Here is a 20,489-nt window from a genome sequence, read left to right as displayed (position 1 = left end):
CATTGTCGTAAATCTGTCGACGATGCTCGACGCACAATAATAATCGTGTCTCTAAACAAGGGGATAACGAACAGAACGTAATCATATTACGATGCTATGGCCTTTAGCTCCCGCGGGAGTGCCGGAGGGTTGTGTATTTGACATTTAGCATTTCCCGCGGGATAGTCGCTTCTTTGTCTGTCCTCGAGAAATCCCATTCTCCTAACATTATCACGTATTTCAGTGATACAAACGCAACACATGCACACGCGCGTTAAGATTAACCAGAAAAAGTTGCCGCGTCGCAAAGTATTAATTGTCCGACGTCAATGATCGCGATTCCGAAATTTTACAACACGCCATAAATCGGTTGCGAATCGAATGAAACATATTGTCGAAGTGGCCTCAGTTGTCGAATTGGTAAGACGCCCGCCTGGAGTGCAGGGAGTTGCAGGCTCAAACCCCTGGCTGAGGTAACGTTTTTTCGCGAAAAATTTTCTGTATTATTAAAAGTGCCAGATATGGTAAAGCACTGACGTTGATATTGTCAAAGTGTCGGGAAATCTGTGATTTTGAAAGGGAATAAACTAGCATCGCGCTGTCTCGCGCGGGCAAAGTCCCGCGGAACGACGGGGATTTATTTCAGGGCGTTGCAATTTCTTTCTGTATCAAGCGGACGCGTCTAACCGGTCTGTCCGGGCGAAAGTAAGAGCTCCTCTTCTTAAGATTAACGATACTTTAGTGCTCTTTTAAAGAGATCGTCCTTCCATACCCGCGTCCCCCGGCAGGAATGCTCAGAATTAACCGCCACCTCAGCCGCCCCCTCTCATTCTCTACGCGTCGCTCTCCCTTCGCCTTGCGCGATCCCCACTTCGTTATTCTCCACCGCCGCACTACCCTCGGAATGGGAGGACCAAAAAAAAAGAGTAGCAATCGTCGGAACTTGAAAGCAGGGCATTTTATGATGACTACAAAAGTGGTCGCGGCCACCGTTGGGGTGGCAAGAAAGAGGGTGGGCACGGTGCGGCGAAACGAGGGTGAGCCGCCACTACCACCACTATTGCTACCCACCGCTACCTCCTTTCCTGCGTCCTTAACAGGACCAAGCGACGCGACGTAAGGGAGAACGGGCGAGACGGAAGGATCGAGAGAGCGCGACTACCACTCTCGGCAGGATGGTGGAGACGGCAGGGACTTGAATTGATTGCTTTCATTACGCAAAAAAGTCGCCTTCTCTTTCCCTTCCCGCACGAGCAACCCCTCACCTTAGCCTCCGTATTTTTAACTTCTGCCGCGCGACACTGGCGAATAAGTAAGTGCGCTATTTACATCAAATCTCGTGAGTTATCGCCGCCCACCTTTCTTTCCTCCCGGTAGTACCGCCAGCGGAGCAACTTTGTCGGGGGGTAAATTCTTTGTGTAACCGCTACAAGATTATGCTGCCGAGTTAAATCGGAGAGCAGCGCGATCCTTGAGCTTTTAAATTTTCGATCGGGACAAGACAGAGCGTCCCCTTCGAGAAGGTCCGCCGGTAATTTCTGTGTCGCAACGAGCGACAAGAACGCACACGTTGTCACATGACGCACCAACAATATCGTTAATTTCGCAGATGTTCCGTTAGTTTCGCAAACTCTTCGTTCTTGCGCTATGATAAAGGAGATTAATGTGGTGGTCGGTCGCATAGATTAGGAAGGATAGTGGCTCGTCTAGGCACTGATTAGGGACAGCCAAGAGCACGATGCAGCCGCATTACCCAAATGATCGATGCACCCTGTACGGCGACCTCATCTGCATCTGCCCCCGCGTACACCGCAGCGATGCTTCCTACCCTCCGCCGCCTACACCGCAGGGCCTCCGGGTCCACGGTGCGTCCCTATTCGCCTACAAATGCGTCGTCTCAGCGTCGAGCACCGGTGCAATCATGTAGAGGACATATTACCCGTCAACGCGGTCGGAGCCGCTCGTTCGTTCAGGCAAATGATATGCCAAAGCGTAATCTCGAACGAGATCCTCGAGAGATTAGGTTCACCGACGTAGTAATGACGAATGGAGGGTCCGTGCTCGTGAGGATCACGCGTCAGGTGAAGCAGGAATTTTTGCGAGGGGTGAAAATAAGCATCGGGATCTCGCCGAGGATCCGCCGCGAGAGACTAGTTTATCATCGTGTCACCTCTGTAAGAAAACGCGCGCGGCGATGTGAATTCTTGCTTTGGAAATAAAAAATTCTCATCGCTGGAGGGAGGTTGCTCTTGGAGCTACCGAGAGCGAGAAAAATAAAAATTCTTTCCCAAGCGTCTCGAAAGCCGGGTAACTTTGTACGCTCCCGACTTCCCGCGCGAGTTGGTCGATATTCTCACGAATCGACGGCCGAATCGACCGTGTTGCCGCTAGGAAGTTTCGTTTCGCCCGAGTGCGAGTGTCGGTGTCGCGTACACCGGTTGCGCAACGACACCGTTTGACAAGACGCACACGTAAAGTTTCGCGATGCCGGGTATCTAGTGTCAGCGCGCGCACGGCGGGAAGGCGGAGGAGGCGATCTGCGGGGATCTGGAAAGGAAGAGAGAAAGAACTCGCGAAAGAGAACGCACTCAAATGTAAACCGGACCCTTGTGAGATTCGCGGCCCAGCAACGGTCCCACCAGCGAAGACGAGGCCCCTGACCGCATCTTCCGGGCGATCCGGCCCGATCCGCGCGGCCCGGAATGGGGCCCAGTTTCTTTCTTCTCGGCGTAACCTTTAGAAAGGACGATACTGTATATAGCCAGTTGATCAGATTTCGATGTGAAACTAATCTTTTTCTCTTACGTATAACAAGCCTTACTCTTTGCTTCACGCTTTGTACGTCAAACGCAATTTAATTAAATTTAACTCGTATTCGGACACGTTATCTATGAACGAAATGTAAGCAAACTGTGATAAATAATACAGAGATGAGCGGCTCTATTTACGAGCGATAAATGTCGAATGGTTTGTACCATTCCAACTTTTAGCGTTATAAACCGTAACTCTCTTCCGGCGAATAAGTATCTATATTTCACGATACGTATCATGTCCGAGAATAAGTTCCCAAGGAACGCGTTGCCCAGGAGAGGGAGTATACGCCGCAGTTTATAAACCAGTGGTATACATCGCGCTCCACCTTCCGCGCTTCAACTTCCCCACCTCTCGCAATGTGTAGATTGCAAAGCCCTTTTCTCCCTCGGCCACCTTTGCCATCCCCCCGGGGTCCGTGAGCGGTATCCACGGTATGTGTCTCCACGTAATCAGTCTCGTAATTAATCGCGGCGATGCATGCCGCGGGACGTCGCGCGATACGCTCCGGGAGCGTTAACCCTTTCAGTGCTAAGTTATTGTAACGCCATAATATAAATTATAAATAGGATCGCATACGATTGTGTACGGACGTCGTGCCCAGGCAATCTTTGCGAACTGAACCGAGATGTCTCTAAATAGTTTCCTCTACCGTCCCGTTTTAGTGAATCGTTGGTGACGACGAAGAGATCGACGTGATAGAAGAAGGAACACCTGATGAAGAAAATTGCTGGATGCGAAGCCGGGAATTTCGAGGAGTAGATTTCTGTCGAAGGAGAGACAATAATCGAATAATTTTTCGCAATATTGGCAGTATACCAGCCGACCAGTATTAATTTTTAAATATCTGGCTGCATGGCTGCGCCATTGTTCTTCTCTGACCCTCCATCTCCAAACTGTGACGATAAACAAGTTTATAGCCATTCGATATCCTTGAATTGCTCTTTGCGTATAGGAGAGAATCGATAAAGTGAATAAATTATAGGAATACGCGGAAGACGAATTAAACCGCGGACAGCTGAAGCTATCGGAAGAAGAATTTTGAGAATCGTGCGGTACCCAAAGACTCCAATTGTTATGAAATGTGACATCGTTTACGGCAAATCGACGAGTACGTTTTATCGATCCTTGTTTCGCGTACCCGTACCCCTTCCCGCCTCTTCAATCCGTCTTTCGTCGATCAGCGATCGAAACGCCGTGATCCATTCCGGCAGAATGAAATACCACGCGCCGCAATAGCCGCGCGGCGGAGAGAAAGCGGGGTCGGGTAACTTTTAAATAAATAAAATCGATAGGGCGCGACATCGTATCCGAGGGAGCCCAAGAGGTACGACCTCTTCTCTCCCGGAGAAGAGGGACACTCTCATGAATAAGCAGTGCTCACAGGGGTGTGCGCCGCGTGATTTCGCGCGGGACTGTTGGCGGTAGACCAGCCGGCGAGCGTTTATTTCGCGCTCGCCTTTCGTCCCTCTTCCATCCCGAGGTCCACCGTCCTCCGCCACTCTCCTGCCCTCCCCGCAGCCGTCCGTCCGCCCGCCACCCCGCGCCCGGCATCCGAGGGTCCCATACTCGTTCCCGCCGCCGTCGCCGCGATGCCAATAACGAGGTTATCCCGCGCGACGCCGCCGCCGTTTCCGTAGAAACCCCTCGTCGCAGGGTGCTCTCCCACCCGGCAGTTACGTCGCGCCGACCAATCGGGCCCGGCTGGATGCTGATCGAGGGATGCAAAAGGCGGGGTCGAGCGCGGCGTGGGGATGAAAGCTCGCCGCCGCGAGGCGGGGGTCGAAAAGCTGTCCGAAGTCACGTGTGTCCGTCGGCAGAAGCCACCTTCGTACTCCTCGACGTCGTCGGCCCGGTTTTGCCGCGGCGGTACGGATCGCGTCGCCTCCTCGGGGGTACGAAAACAACCGCGGCGGCCGATAACGATAACGAACGGCAGACGTGAGCGTAGGCCTCTTTTCCTTCTTTCCGCAAACCGCGAAGCCACGAAGAATTTCGCGCCTGGACGGAGAGCGTTTGGCGCCTCGCTCGTCGCCAAGCTCGAAGTCCCGCGCGTGTATCGGATTCGGTCAAACGGCTCCACTTGCGCGCCTGCCTATCCGCTTATCGATAAGACGGGATGAATATTGCATCGAATAACGCGACGCATTTGGTCACGCCGTCTCGAGAAAATCCACATCTCAGCGTGTTCAGCGGACCGAATACAGTGATAAGCGTTGACTGAAACATTGGACATGTTAAATCCTCACCTTTGCGTCGTCGGCGAGACGTACGACGCGCCAACTCGGACCACTTGGATGCAGTGAGCTGGATTGGTGATTGTGACGAACGATAACAGCAGTGTATGTCATATGTGTCATATCCCGAGTGTATATCGTACAGGTTCGTTGGCATTTCGCACTTTCCACTGCGACGTACGGACGAATATCGCGGATAAGTACTATGTGCAATATGTCTCCTGGCGGAGTCGAAAGTATCGCGTAAAGCGCGCGTGAAAACTCTCGCACGTGAGATTCGAACGGACACTGGACCTCTGGCCGCTCGTGCGAACGATGCTGTGAACGGTGCCCCGCGGCATTTGCGAACGTGCGAACTGTATTTGATTTTTCCACGGCGCGGCGCGAGAGACTCGGCACTTGATTCTCGAAGATGAAGCGACGGCCGACCGGGTATCCGCAGCCACCCGTCGTCCGCCACAAAGACGCTCCTGATGACAGTCATTGTGTCGCATCGCCATAGACCGGCCCACGTCGTGCGCGTAAAAAAGAGACGAAAGCCACTTCTGGAAATCTGTGAGAGGTCTTTATCGGCGGTCAATAGGACCGCCCGTCCTTCGGATGCGCTTCACACGTTACACATAAAGTCTGCTCCGCTCCGGGAGACGCAGGCAGCTGGATTCCCGATGGCCGTCGGGCCTGGAAGTGCCGCGATGGACCTCAGCACTACTCTGAGTAGTGCCTACCGATACAATCAGAACATGATGGAATATTACACTTGTAAGATATAAAGATGTACTTTTCAAACGTCTCGCTAGCGTTAGCGTAGGCCTTTTTATTTTCTCTTTTTCTGGTCCGCGAAGCTGAATGGTCATCCGAATCTGCTAATATTCGATATATACATGCTCAAAATTGGATTATAATATTGAAATGTATCGCTACGATGTTATTGTCTCACTCGGTTCTTCTTTTATCTTGTTAGACTTTTGGCTTGTTTCCTGTTGCTACACTGGTGAACTGCAATAAATTAGAATAAGACAAGTATATTTTTCTCATTCTCTTACTGCACTAGTTGACCAGTGCAGGACTAGAAAACAAACCTTATATTCGATAGTATCGGATGCAATTCAATCGCCACGATTCTATTTTGTCCGCCAATTCTCAGCTCACATTAACAAGAATTTGCGCAAGTGGCAACCATGACGGCACGATTTTAATAGATATCTAGACATAAATGGATCTAACCTTGCGATCGGGGACTTTTTCTTCGTACGTGGAGTTTTTTTTTCGTTGCTTTCAGTTTACCGTCTATTCCTTACATTTTATATTTCTTCTAGCGCGACGCAAAGTTGCGCACAAGATCAACATAGATGCGATTATCAGCGGATGTCGATAACTAATGCAAGAAGAACCGCGAAACGCGGCGTTCTCGCGTGTAAAACGATTCTCCCGGGATCACACGATTTCTCTTGGAGTTCGCCGACGGAGCGTCGATTAAATAGAGCAAACAAGATGAGAGAATCAGAAAAGAGTCGCGAATCCACGGTGTCGGTGGGTAAACGAGAGTGCGAAAACAAGAAATCCAATGGCCTTCGATCGTTAACTGAGCCGTAGCGGTACCGGCACCGACGAAAAACTAAACCGCAATCATTGTAGCTGACGATCTGCGTAGGAGCTATTCGCAAAGACCTCGAAACTCTCTCTTCCCTTGAATTTGTAAAAAAAAAATGTTGCGCATCCACATTTCTATAATGACCCGCTCGATTCGCCTCTTTGTAGAACATTATTTACCAAGTGATTCTAATTTGTCTACGAAAAAAAAGTGATTTCCCGCCGTAACTTTGTCTAGAATATTACGTAAAAATAAAACGAATCTGCAAGCATTTCCGCTCAATCGGCAGTCGGGGGACGTATTAATTGATTCGAGCGTCACTTTAAAGTTGTAGCAATCAAAATCACCGTACGTTCCGTTCGTGAGCGCGCAGCTGGTCCGTTAAATCTAATGGAATGCTAATAACTATGCAACATTAACAGGAACGACGGCAATCAGTGATCGGCCACGCGTTGTAAAATCATCTATGCCGAACTGTGTGCTTTTTCACTTCGGCACTTGAGAAATTTAAGAATGCAACGTTCATCGGTACGTTATCCTACATTACGTTGTATCGTTAACTCACTAGTTGTCTGCCGACGAGACGATCTCAGCGTATCTTTATTATCAATGACGTTCACGCCATCTCAATTTTCAATCGCGACATAACCGCTCTGATTACAATAGCGAAATTCTAAGGCATCGCACGCCATACCGATGAATTACATTTGTGCGCGTATTTTTCTAGCCAACAGGTAATAAAGTCCGTCGTATTCAGGCGTGCCGGTAATACATAACGCCGAGGCGTAATGTAATACGGGAACAAAGCAGCACGATGCTGGAGAAATATCGAGTGACTATACGGGAATCTATATCAAAGTTCTTGGCTTCCAATATACACACGTACCGAACCGCCGATCGTGTATCACCCGGGACTCATTTTATTGGCTCTGGAGTTCCTCTGGACCGGTCCTCCATTCCGCTAGCACATAAAAGTGGAACGGAGACTGTACGTTTTCTCGCATACGTGCAAATTTTCAGCCGCGTGCACGGCTCGGATTCTCTCAACGGACGCATCTAAATCCGAAGGAATTAATCTACACAATTTATAAAATTGGCAAGGTGTAATTATCATCGATGATTCCGATGGTAATTTCATTCGTCTGGAATAGTTTCATTTTAGTAAAAAATGTTTAAGAACCACATTCACACATATATTTTGTTCTTATGGTTGTGAATATCATTTTTTCTAAAGAAATCAGCTTCGATGAGATCTGAGAGGTAACGCAAACCGGATTGAGCCATCTCAATTCAGACCGCGACGAGATTTCAAGGATATCGTTAGCGCGGCAGTAGCCATTGAGACATGGGCACGTCCGTAATGAAAATGTAATGGCGACTCGGCCGATGGGAATCGCATTTGTCCGGAAGTAGTCCGCAGCAGCTCGGCGCACAGCCAGGTCATCTTATTTTGCATCGACTTTTTTTTTATATCGCCGGCTCGAATTGCTTAGAATTGATTAGGAAACACTGTTGGCTTTCTCTGTCCGATTGTCAATCGGAACGGTGATAAAATCATAAACCCGATTTTATGGAGCCATGAACTTGGATGTGGCTCGACGAATTAATGCGTACGAGTCATTGATTGACGATCGTGAGCGCATCTTTTGCACTGAGAAAAGTTTCCGTCGGATAAACCAATTAAATAGTGTTTCCAATGGTTACTTTTTCCGATTAAATTATGTACGTATCCGATGAAATGCAGTTACCGACGAAACTTGATTGAAAACCTGATCATATTTTTCATCGGATATACAATTTAATCGGATATGTCCGTTTGTTATTACATAATTGGATTATCCGATTATATTTAACTGGATATTTTTCTCGGCGTGTCAAATGACGTTTCATCGAGTAAGGGATTTCTATTGAAACACTTCCAAAAGCACAAATAAAACGGAAAGAGTACCGTCAATCCTCTTCAGGCTAGTCAAAATCGAAAGACTGTTTCGGGTTTTTTTTTGTTAACACGACAGCGTGTAGCAAATCCCGCAATTTTTCATGTAATACTATATTCCCAGATATAAGAGAAACGTTGCAAGATACAGACAATGGGTGTAGAGAAACGCAATTACGCGGGAGGAGACGCTGCATTTCTCGATTCGACGTATCCCAGAAGTGCGGAACGGCACGGAGCGGCGGCAATAAGCCTCAGTAATACAGTGGCCAGTATCCAGCGACGGCAGCAAAACCCGTAGTAGTAGCAATAGCAGTAGCAGCAGCTAGCCGATTCGGGGGTGGTCCAGGCCGGACTCGGAGCCCTCGTATAGCTGTGGCCAGCAGGCGTGACGGCGTGTGTGCGTGTAGGGTAGTCATGGTGCTTTCGCCCTGGCAATGCCACCATGATCCCAACAACTATCCCCCTGACTACCGGCCGCGCCGCGGGGATGCGACCATAAACGCGAGAGCGAATTGATTTGCGACCGGAAAGCACGTATCGTTTCCAGTAATGATCGCGGAGACCTCATTGTCTTCGTGCGGCGGCGAGATCATCGAGTGAGCGATACGATATACGGTCAAACGGCAAAAAAATGTCGTGGTTCACGCCTCATAGATCGCGGTGTTACTGTAATTACGAAACCCCTCGGATGGAAATGCGAACGCGCGTGCTATATCGACGGCGATGACTCGTTGTCACATGCTTAAATTCGTTCCTTCGAATTAGCTTTGACGAACGTAGACGATGCCGAATAATCGGGGAGTTTGGCGGAAGAACGATTTAAGCCGACTTAAGTTGTTTTCTCGTGCACTGTAAAAACTAAGCTAAAATTATAATCGTGCTTTACAGATCAATATAAAATGTGTACTTGGAATTGCATCGTTTGGTCAATAAATACGGTAAATCTTTAATTTCAAAACTTTGAATGTAAAACTTTTATACGAAAAGTCAAGTCGACTTAAGTCGCTCTTTCACCAAACCCCTCAATTATAACATACTTGAAAGTGTATGAATAATTGGCAAATTTATTATTTACTGATAGGAATATATTTATCGGGACAAGTGTCGGGCGGGGAAAATATTCGGCCAGGCTGCCATAAGAGCGATAGCGGCTAACTTAACTCATTGTCGAGGGTTCATCGGAAACAACGATGATCATCGAATCATCGGCGCACTGGCACGAAGAGAAAGGCATATGTCGCGACGCAGAACCCTCCATTACGATATTGGCTCCAACTTATCGCATTAGGTAGCTTTAACGCGCGAAAATGAAGGCTACGAACGCCGTAGAACAGACACGAGTGGCAGCGGGGTGTAAACTAATAATAATGAATGCTCTCGCAGTATCGACCCTGAAATATATTTGTCGATGTTGCGAAAATGATGAGCCGGGAGAGATATTAAAGTTTTGCGTTTTATTCCCGACGCTTTATCTGTCGTCTCGCGCTTTATTGTGCCACTACGGCTATCAGATACGCAGTATTTATGTATCATATGTCGAATGTAAAGGTAAACGTGTAATAAATCATTACTTTTAAAACTACTAAAGCGTGAGAGACAAGTCGCTCTCTCAACAGAAAATCCCGTCGGCGAACGGTACGACATTCTTTCACGGAGTCTGTCAAGTGGAATAATTCCGTAGCGATAGACCGCGCGAGACAGAAGATTTACATTGGCGTTCGCGATCCGTTCTGCCAGCTTCTCTTAACGATCGTGGATCTAGCACGCGCGTGAAGCCTGATTCACACGCAAATCGCGTTTAACACCGTGATTTCACGGCGGATCGTTCACGGTTGATACATTAACCTTTTGAATTCGCGCTCGTCACTTCTCGGCTTTTAAAACCGAGACAGTACAGACGACATTGATGCGGCTTACGTGTTTTTGCCGCACAACACCAATACGGCATATTTCTTGTAATATAAGCGTTATAATGCTAGGACTCGCTCTCGGGTTCAAAGAGTTAAGGTCTTATAGTCGACTAATGCATTATCGATCCCCTATTTTTCCAGGTCATGGCGGAGTCAACCAACTCGGCGGCGTCTTTGTGAACGGAAGGCCCCTACCGGATGTAGTCAGGCAGAGGATCGTCGAGCTCGCGCACAGCGGCGTCCGACCGTGCGACATTTCAAGACAACTCAGGGTATCTCATGGCTGTGTATCCAAGATACTGTCGAGGTGAGTGCCGCACTCTTTCCGTATCCGTTACAACCGCAGCCTCCCACCGAATACCTCGTTTCAACAGCGGCGCGCAAGATGGGCGAAATTGCTAATCTAAGTGCGCGAATCTCTAAAAAAAAAAATAAAATAAAAATAAATCCCGCGCAAAAGTCAAGAGTTTAATGTCGTATCTTAAAACGTGACTTATTGAAACAGCGTAGCGAGCGATTAACTGAAACGTATCAGAAGTGTGTAGATAATTGTATCTGAAAATCGCATTTGCCAAGATCGGAGAGCGGATAACGAGCAAACAACGTCGCCGAAGGGCAAGTGATTTATGAGAGAATCAAGTTTGTCTTGCCAAATGCCACGCCGCAATTTCCGCGCCGCGAAGTGGCCAAGGTCGTTCGAATCGCGGATAGAAAGAGAGAGGAGAGAGATGAGAGGGCGAAAAAAAAAGAAAGAAAGAGAGACTGCTCTTCCCGAAGCAATTTAATTAAAGACGCTGTTAGGATTCGCGAAACGAACAAATCCGAGGGATGAACGGAGAGACGACGAGGCCGGAAGGAAGGAACCAGTCCTCGTACCCCTCGCGACGCGGGGGTGCTCGACGATATGCGGTTTCCATGTTTTTTCCACCCTCCAGATCCCGCTCCGCTATATAACGGGTGGCCTCGTGCCGCTTTGATGGTCCGAACGTCATTCGCGTCCCCCGAATATCATTGTCATATGCGTGCTCTTTCATGAATCCCGCATAATAAAGGCCGGCTGGATTATTTACTGCCACGACTAAAGTTACCATTTCCTCTTTCTTTCTTTAGCGAGGACCCCTTTTTGAGGCGAGGATCGAGCCAGAGAAACGAGATTTCGTCATTAACAATGTGAACGTCGCGCGCGATCCGTCGGTCGAATTTCACTTGCGTGTCAAAATACGAGAGATAAAATTTCGGACAATTTCAATCTTGCATCTTAACGCCGAGGGATCCGGAAGTTATGTCACGAGCACCAAAGGGTAATGCCTCGTTAACAGTTCCAATACAGGCGTTATGGTTCTCGAGTGTCATACGCTGCTAAGTTTAAACGTAGACAGCGGGGGACTTAGCGCTCGTCCCACCTAAATACATAGTTCTTCCGTGTAGTGTGTGCGGATGTGACTTTATGGCCCGAAAGTACAGCGAAAACATGGGGCCTGTCGACGACACCGACGTGACATCGTTAACACCGACGGCACGGTTTACGCAGTCACGCGTCGCTGATAGAGATGAGAACGCCGCGTGTCGCGATACCCGCTTCGCCGAATCTAAGCGAAACCGGATACCGGGATTTTTTTCGACTCTAGGCGAGGGTTCGTAAAATCGTCGACGAAGACGGCGTTGAAAAGTCCGATGCCGGCGACCCCACGAAATCGAGTCGTTCCTCGTTTGCTCGGAAAACCTTTTTGACTGACTGTCGCGTCGGAGAGATACAAAGTGTTCTACTTTTTTAGGGTTACGTTCGAAGGAAGAAACGCGAGAGGGACCGTCGTCTCGTTGCCCTTTGTGTCACGCTCGTGAGCCCGCTTCTGTATTCTAGATACGTCGCAGATTCTGGGGACTGCGTGAAATGTTACGACTCAAATTCTGCAAAACTGCCTTTTTCTAGCGTGCAAATGCGGCGATACGTCTTCTCTCGTTTGTTTCGTCATTTTATGTAAATGCTTGATTAACTTCTCGTTCAATTAGCGATTAAATAATTGAGGAGTTTGGTGGAAGAACGACTCGAGTTTTCATATAAAAATTTTACACTCGCAGGTTTCAGTGAAAATTTACGTATTTATTGACCAAACTATAGGATTCCAAGTGCACATTTTATAGATCTGTGCAGATTTTATTAATCTGTACAATGCGATTATAAAGCTTTTAGTTTAGCTCTTGTAGGTATATGAAAAAACAGCTTAAAAGTCGACTTAAATTGTTCTTCCAGCGAACTCCTCAATTTATATTTTTCTATAATCTACTCCATTACTACAATTGCACCGTGCACGCCTCGCGTCAAGTGTGCACGCAGTACTTTTAATGTTAACGTGAAAGTCAGCACGAGCCCCTAACGAGGGGCATAAATAATGCCATTCTTTCACGGAGGTGTTTTCGATTTCGCGCAAGACTGTTTCGAATCCATTTAAATCTGAATTAATACGGCAAGGGTGAGTAACACGCCAGCGATGGCAGGGCAATTTGAAAAATCGCGCGATCTAATGGCCATTTCACGGTGGAGGCGGAATGAGGGGGACGAAATATTAACGGGTGAGCAATGCCATGTGGGCCTGAAATGGGGTTTTGCACCAGATATGATCGCGATAATTTCGTGGGGATGGCGAGACCCAGGACTGTTCAAGGCCGCCCGATTGCATAATACTCTCGTCTGTAGGTATACGATCAAGTGTTTCGCTTCGACAATACACCCACAGGAAAAAATTCCGGATCCAATGCTATTACACTTGAATGTATCATAAAATAGGATCGATATAGCGCCAATCATATTCATTATGGAGAAAGGAATATTTTAATCTTACATAAAAAAATTCTAAAATCTAGAATTGTCTTTTGTCGAATATCGTGGTGCCAACGTTCGTGCGTTGTAAGATGAAGGGAAAATTTTTATTCTAAACGCAAGAATATATAAACTTACATTTATATAAGTTACTCTTGTCGCAATATAATAAGTCAATCTTTTTTAATTCGATAGAGAAGAATAAGAATTATTTATTTTATTGTGATATTGTCTTATTTTTATACTAAATGAGGTTGTGAGAAATATAAATGCGTCAAGAACATATCTTTTGTCTCGGTAACAGAAATCCTTTCTGAGGGTGTACGATAAAATGGCAATCGATACCTATTTCAACATACAATTTGACAATCATAAAATATTCAAAGTAATATCTTTCTCAAAGAGATATCGTTCAATCTATGACGATAGATATATATATATATATTACAGTTTTAAATAAAACTTTCATCCCTTTACAACAATCAAAATTCGTACGAAGGATCAGGTTGTCGCAAAGGACTATAATTCGGCTCAACAATCCGAAACCCATTTTTCCTGTGACATGCAACGCAAAAAACCTGTTACGACGTTTTTATTCGCGCAAATATTTTTCACTGAAAAACGCGGAGGTCTAATACTGGAGCGTGTTCATGTTCCGCAGTGCACATACACGCGCGCGCGCGATGCACGTACGCACGCAAAATTGGCCAGATATCCAGCCGGTACGAGTCGACGCCGACGCCGATGTCGATGCCGATGCCGACGCCGACGCTGGCGGCGGACCCACATCCATCAAGGCGGCCCACAAGCGAACCATTATTGCGGGCTATTCGGCGTAATTGAATTTAAGCACGAGCGAAGATATTATTTAACTAATTAGGCACAAAGGGCGCGTTCACGGCGGGCCAATCGTGATTGCTCATCTCGCGCGCATATATACGCACCCCGCCGGTGGGAGGCCCGGGAGACGAGGAACGAATGAGAGAACGAGAGGGACGAAGAGAGGTCCAAAGAGCAGAGAGAGGGAGGCAACAGCGGGAGGCCAGAAGCCGTTTGTTTTAAAACAGCCGGTCGTTGACGCGCCGCTGGACGGCGATTCGTTATTCCGACGTTGGCCGCCCACCGCGGGAAAAACGTTCGTTCCTCTCTCTTTTTCCTCTCTCGACCTCCCATGTTCCGTCGTAGAGCGAGGGAGAGAGGGAGAGAGAAAGACTGAACCGCGAACTTTGGCAACCGATCTCTCGTCGGCATCGCGCTTTCAAGTGCAGTTTAAGACCGATCAAAAGATTTCTTCCTTCCGCGCGTTGTGATTCATTCATAAGATGAAACTAATTGTAATATCAATTTTATTTTGCAGGTATTACGAGACCGGTAGTTTCAAAGCCGGTGTCATAGGAGGCTCCAAGCCGAAGGTAGCAACGCCGCCGGTCGTCGACGCGATTGCTAATTACAAGAGAGACAATCCGACCATGTTCGCGTGGGAAATCAGGGACAGGTTGCTGGCCGAAGGCATTTGCTCGCAGGACAACGTGCCATCCGTCTCTTCCATCAATCGGTGAGTCGACGTTGATGCTGCGTCCACGATCTTTACAGCGTAAAGACGCGTGTTACGAAGATGCCACTTTATCTCACTAATTGCCGGCGGAAGACAACAGATTACATCGTTCCCGGCGCTTACCCCGAGGAATCGCGACATATGCTCGAGCCGATCAGCGACGATAGGGGCGCGATCAGCTATTCGCATGCGCGCACGAAGCGTTCGCGTGCACCCTCGTACGTGCATCGAGATAAGTACGCATCCGGGCCGTCACCCCGATCCTATTGACCTTTCGCAGGTTCCTTCGGGACCGGGCCGATTAATTCAAGTGTTTTTGCGTCGCCCGACGATGCGGCGGGCCAACGGAACACGAGTGTCCTAGGGCTGCCCTTACAAGAGCTAGGGGGAGTGAGCTCCCGCGGGACAGCATTACAGCGTATCAGCACCGCACAAACTGAACGACTCGATCCCCTTTCGACCAACTGAAAAGCTACAAGGGTACACAGCGGGAAAAGGAATGCGTGGGTAGGTGGGTAGGTAGGACAGGCAGGGACAGAGAGTAGGAGACACCGGGGTACCCATCGATCGGCTCGCATATGTCCCGAGATTTAATCAGTCACTACTTAGGACCTTATCTCCCGCTTAGTTTACAAGGGCCAGACCAGGCTATCTTTCTCCGAGGTCCGACTCGGTCTTTCTCGCGCGCACGCAGCCGATAATGAAATAGAGCGTAATGCGAATCGAATTGCCGGCAAGTGAAATTCGCTAACGTGATTTCTACGGACCGCAGCCGCTAATGGAAACACACGCAAATGAGTTAGCGCCCACGTAACGACGTAAGTGCTGTGCGCGCGGCCGCTTATTTAAATTTCGCGTCGCGGTGGCGAGCGAGAGATTAGTCCGGCCACACAATTACCCTCGCGATACACTTGCCCGCCGAGGATCTCAATCGCCGTAAAAATCCATCCCGCCGATTCAGTCACGAGATGACGATCATCGATTTAGTTATAATTGATCTTTTTCACGATTCTCCTGGTAGAGTTCGAGCCGTGTGCTATAAGGTAATTGTTACGCCACGAGAGAAAGTTTTAATAAACTCGCATAACAGTGGTTACCCAAATAGAAAGCAATTAACGTCTCCCCGTCACATTCCCTGGTGTTTCGTCAAGCTTACTTTGCCGTCATAAGAGTTACCTCGTACATATTTTCATTCTTCCACTATTCGCGTCGCGCGGTCACAGTAGCGTGAAACGTGGGCGTGTGTATGTACAGGAATTACTTTCTGGCCGAGGTTTTCGATGTGTCTAGGATTGCAGTCGAGGGTGCGGCGGTGGCTTGTTGCTCGAGTGACTCCTCCACCTCCGGCTCCACCTCCGGCACACGCTCTCGCCTTCTCCCGACTCCTCGCTCCCGCTCCCTCTCACTCTCACCTCCTCTCTTTGGCCACGGTCTCCTTCTCGCCACCGCGAGACTCCTTTTCCTCCTTGTCCCTGTCCCCCGATTCGAGGCCCAGATGGCGGGTATTGATCTGAATCCGGAGAGCAGATCGCCTGGAAAAACTTACTCCGCGGATACTTACCTACCTACCTACCTACCAACCTACCTACCTACCTACCTACCTTGCTCGCTATCTACATGCACCTATCCAACGTACCATCACCCACTCACGTACACCGAACCCGCAACCTTCCGCCCTATCCATTCGGTACAAGTAAATGCATTTCCGCTCGACGAGTAACGGATAGAAATGCGCGCGCGTTTGGGTCCCTTTAGAAAATGCCCACGCACACTCGGCACGTACTCCCGCAGGCTAATTGTATAACGATTGATAACGAGAAGGACTTTAAATGCTATATTCCGCGAGGCGTCGAAGCGAATATAGTTTCCGTCCGATACAGACAGATATGAAATTCATTGGGATGACGGCGCAGTTTCCAGAGGGGAAAGTAAGATCGTCGAAACGGCGTGACGGCGCAGAGATTGTCATGTTACGACTTTATCGCGTATAAACCTGACGAACGAATGCCGCGACTCTTGGACGGTAGTAGACAATTGATAAAGAAAAGGGAAATGGTGATAGAGAAGAATAGAGAATAAAAAAGGAAATCTTGAAATCGATCGAATCGTGCTTTCATCGACGAGACCTTTGGTGCAGCTGGAAGTTTAGTTTAAAGAAACGAGTGCAAAGGAAGAGAGAGAGAGGTCTCGATATCAAATGGGATTTTGCCACGAAGAAACAGGAACTGGGTGCATCAACGACCGGAGCGCGTAGTATACCGGGATTTCTCCCATTATGAGCATGTCCCGGTTTTTCTAGCTTCGGGGTGGAGAAATAATGATATAGCTAATATAATGTATTGTCTTGCTTTGCCGGAGCACTTCGAAATGAGACCGTCCGCAAACGCGGGACAGAAAGAGAAAGAGCGAGAGCGGAGAAGCGGCATGGGAGAGTCGTGCGAGATAAAAAAAGGCGGAGCAGAAGAGCGAAATAATGGAGTGGCTTTCGCGAAAAATAACAGTTATATATCCCGTGTATAAGACTGGATTGAGGAGAGCGGAAAAATAGGCGAAAAACGGAGAGGAGATTGGACGCTAACAGTTCCGAGCTTCTTCTTTATTCGCTAGAGACGCCGACGCAGCGACTTCTTTCTATTGTTCTCATTGCGCGCTCTTTATGAAACGCAGAATGCCCGTCGTGATTAAAAAAGAACGTTTCCTTTGCGCGCTTCTTACGAAGACAGCTTTTCTCTTTCTAGTAAAAGGAATTTCATGTCGCCAATTTATTTATACATTTAGCGGGCCGGAGCGCGGTAATCGGAAACCATTTAACGTAAATGCGTTTGGTAATTAAAAGGGGGACAAAAGAACTTTAGAATATCGAAAGCATAAAGGTCGCGCACGATCGGAAAAGCGAACGCATCCGCTGTATAAAATCGAAAAGGTTAAAATCGGGAGTGTTTAAAAAAAGGATGCGAAGAGAGGATTGTCGAAGGAGCTGCGGTGAATTTCGGGAGGAAATATTGATAGGCTCGGCTTCGGCTGCGGAGTCACGGTCGAGTAGGCGGTTCTCTACCGAGGTCTATCTTACACGTATACAAACCCGCAAAGGCCCACCCCTCTCTCAAACCATTCTCTCTTTCTCTCTCGCGCTTTCTTGGTGTCGATCCCTCTCTCCCTTCTTCTTCGTCGGAGGAGTCTCAGGAGCAGATCGATAAGGAGCGAGGTTCGCCCGAGAGCTTTACGCCGGGTTCACAGCCTCCTTCTTCTCGTTTCCTTGACGCAGCCCCCGACGTCACGCTCTCGCGTGCCTCTCGCATTCGCCTCCGAAGCCGCAAGTTACGACAGAGTCGATATCAGGGCCAAAGGAAGAAGCCGCCGCTCCCTTGACTTCCTGTTGTTCCGGTCGAGAATCCTCCGCTCGCGGAATACCAGTCGTTGGGCAACGTTCGAATCAGAAGTCAAGCTTGAAATTTCTCTACGCGACGAAGATTCGAGGATTATCCCTCGAATGTTAATTTCACGCGATTTATATCGATCTTTGGTCACTCTCTCCTTTTCGACGTTTCGTAAATGGCAAATTATTTCGCGGATTCCGCCACAGTAAGGTGCATTTAAAATAGAAGAATGAATCAGGTCTGCGCGCGATCTCGCAGAGTACCGTACGATCGATCACATTTGCAGTCGTAGCTTTAATTCGACGTAATGACCAGCGCGGCGACAACAGTTGGCAGAAAATCTGTCGCGTCGAATCTCGCCGGAATTGTATCAATCTGTCATCGCTCTCTCGCGCCGGTGCGCGGCAGCGTCGCTCCGTTTCTATCGCACGACTCAATCTCCCGTCGAGGCGCAACCGGCTCCGCTTCGCTCTCCATTACTTCCATATCATTTCGCACCCCCGGAATCTCCCGAGGTGGCGGCGCAGGAGCGGCCCGGGCCATATGGCTGGCTGCTCTTCTGGAGGACGCAGAAAGACACAGAGGGACAGCCAATGGGATGGCTGTTACTTTCATGCCACTTTCGCCTTTCCGGCCGGCGTCACCGGTATATCTCCCTGTTCATCTTTCGGTTATTAAATTACATCCCCATAAATAATGCTCTGCCTACCCCGACGAGCTTATTTACCATTCCACGCAGCATCGCGGGAGGACTCCTCTTCAGCAGGAAGCCGTCAAATCGCCGCATTTGTCATCTCGACTCGAATTCACTTACCGAAGAGATTGGTTCGCCACCTCGCATTCTTGGCAAACGCTAATTTCCTTGATAAATATCGCATTGGCGCTCGGAAATGTTTTATTCACGACCATCGGTTTATCTGCAATGAACCTTGCGCCGAGCAAAATGTTCAATGCCAGCTCACTTTTCGAGAAAATAATAATATAACAGGATGATTTTTGAATGCCGGTCGAAACTGTTCGAAAGACAAGTTAAAAACGAGAGATTTCTCTCCTGGAAGCGTGATAGGATGTCGGTGTTTAAATGAATAGCGGCACACACATGGCCGTAGAGAGAACAATATGGTGCACCATGGTCGTGGACTTCGTTAAAGCAGCCATATTTGCGGTGCGCGGGAGCGAAAGGGAAGGAGGCCCTCCTACATTATCCGGCATAGCAGCACCCTCGGGGGTGGGCGGAGGATCCGGGGGATGGTGCCTCCACGTTGGAAACGCCGGCAGTGGCGGCGGCGCGTATCCATAACCGTCCTTTGTCTGGATAACGCAATTATTACCGCGTTTCATCATACCCTCCGGCCGAAATTAGCCCCAAATGAAGTTACAATTACGGGTTCTCCGTATCCCCCGCCAGCGAATGGAGGGAACCGCTACGAGAGACTTTGAGGTTGTACCTCGATGAGAATGGCGACAATGACGACGACAGTGACGACGACAACAAGAAAGATGACGACGAAGAGGACAAACGGCGGCGGTAGGCAACGACGCCGACGGCGGAGATGGCGATGTACGAAATTCAGGTTGCCGTGGAAACGTCAGAGGACAGACGGAACCGCAATGAAACCGGATGGTCGCCTACTCTGCCAGCCTATAATGCTCCGTCCCTTTTGTTCCTGGTCGAGAGCTGGAATAGCGAAGTTGCTCGAGAGAACATTGTACCGTCGAAACTGTTCGACCGGACAGAAGCCGAGGCTTCGGGGACATCCCGTCGATCGCTTTCGATCTGCATAATAGTGCGGATTCCGCCGTTCAGCCTCACAACGGAAAAGTGCGATTGCCATTTAGCGCGCGATGACTCGGGAAAACGGGCATTTAATATCCACTCGGTCATTGGATCGACTGGTAAGTTAATGAACCGTCGAAACTCCACTATTAATTGCTCATCACCAATGAGTAATAATCACTGAGTGATCACGTGTATTATCGTGCTATAATCGATCTAGTGAACGATCGTAAAGCGAAATCGCAGTGTCATTTCCCACGACCTACGCCACGATCTCGCGTGTGTGATTAATACGGTACGGGAGGATAATTATTTACCTCGCTAAATCTTGTACGGATACGTCATCGTGTTTAGGATTAAACAGCGCGATGCTGGAAGACGAGGGCCAGCTTCGAGCATTCCTGATCACCGCGCGTATAATAGTGAATACAGACTATCCTCTTGACTTCCCATGACCGTCTCGAGGGGGGAACGAAGTGTCGGTACAGGAACGAT

At 48.6% G+C, this 20,489-nt stretch overlaps 1 protein-coding gene across 1 annotated transcript in view; it reads left to right on the top strand.

The window, feature by feature from the left end:
- The window catches only part of LOC105566497, a 111,233-nt gene that overhangs the window by 69,221 nt on the left and 21,523 nt on the right, over nucleotides 1–20,489 (top strand). The window contains exons 3-4 of the mRNA XM_012020558.1: nucleotides 10,609–10,774; nucleotides 14,643–14,840. Coding sequence (XP_011875948.1) covers nucleotides 10,609–10,774; nucleotides 14,643–14,840 — 364 coding nt within the window. The remainder of the gene's footprint in view (nucleotides 1–10,608; nucleotides 10,775–14,642; nucleotides 14,841–20,489) is intronic.

The sequence above is a fragment of the Vollenhovia emeryi genome, unplaced genomic scaffold (genome assembly GCF_000949405.1).
Source record: "Vollenhovia emeryi isolate VEMERY1.0 unplaced genomic scaffold, V.emery_V1.0 DF939144.1, whole genome shotgun sequence".
NCBI classification, from domain to species: domain Eukaryota; kingdom Metazoa; phylum Arthropoda; class Insecta; order Hymenoptera; family Formicidae; genus Vollenhovia; species Vollenhovia emeryi.
The sequence above is the reverse complement of the archived record's forward strand: the minus strand, read 5'-3'. Positions and strand labels throughout refer to the sequence as shown.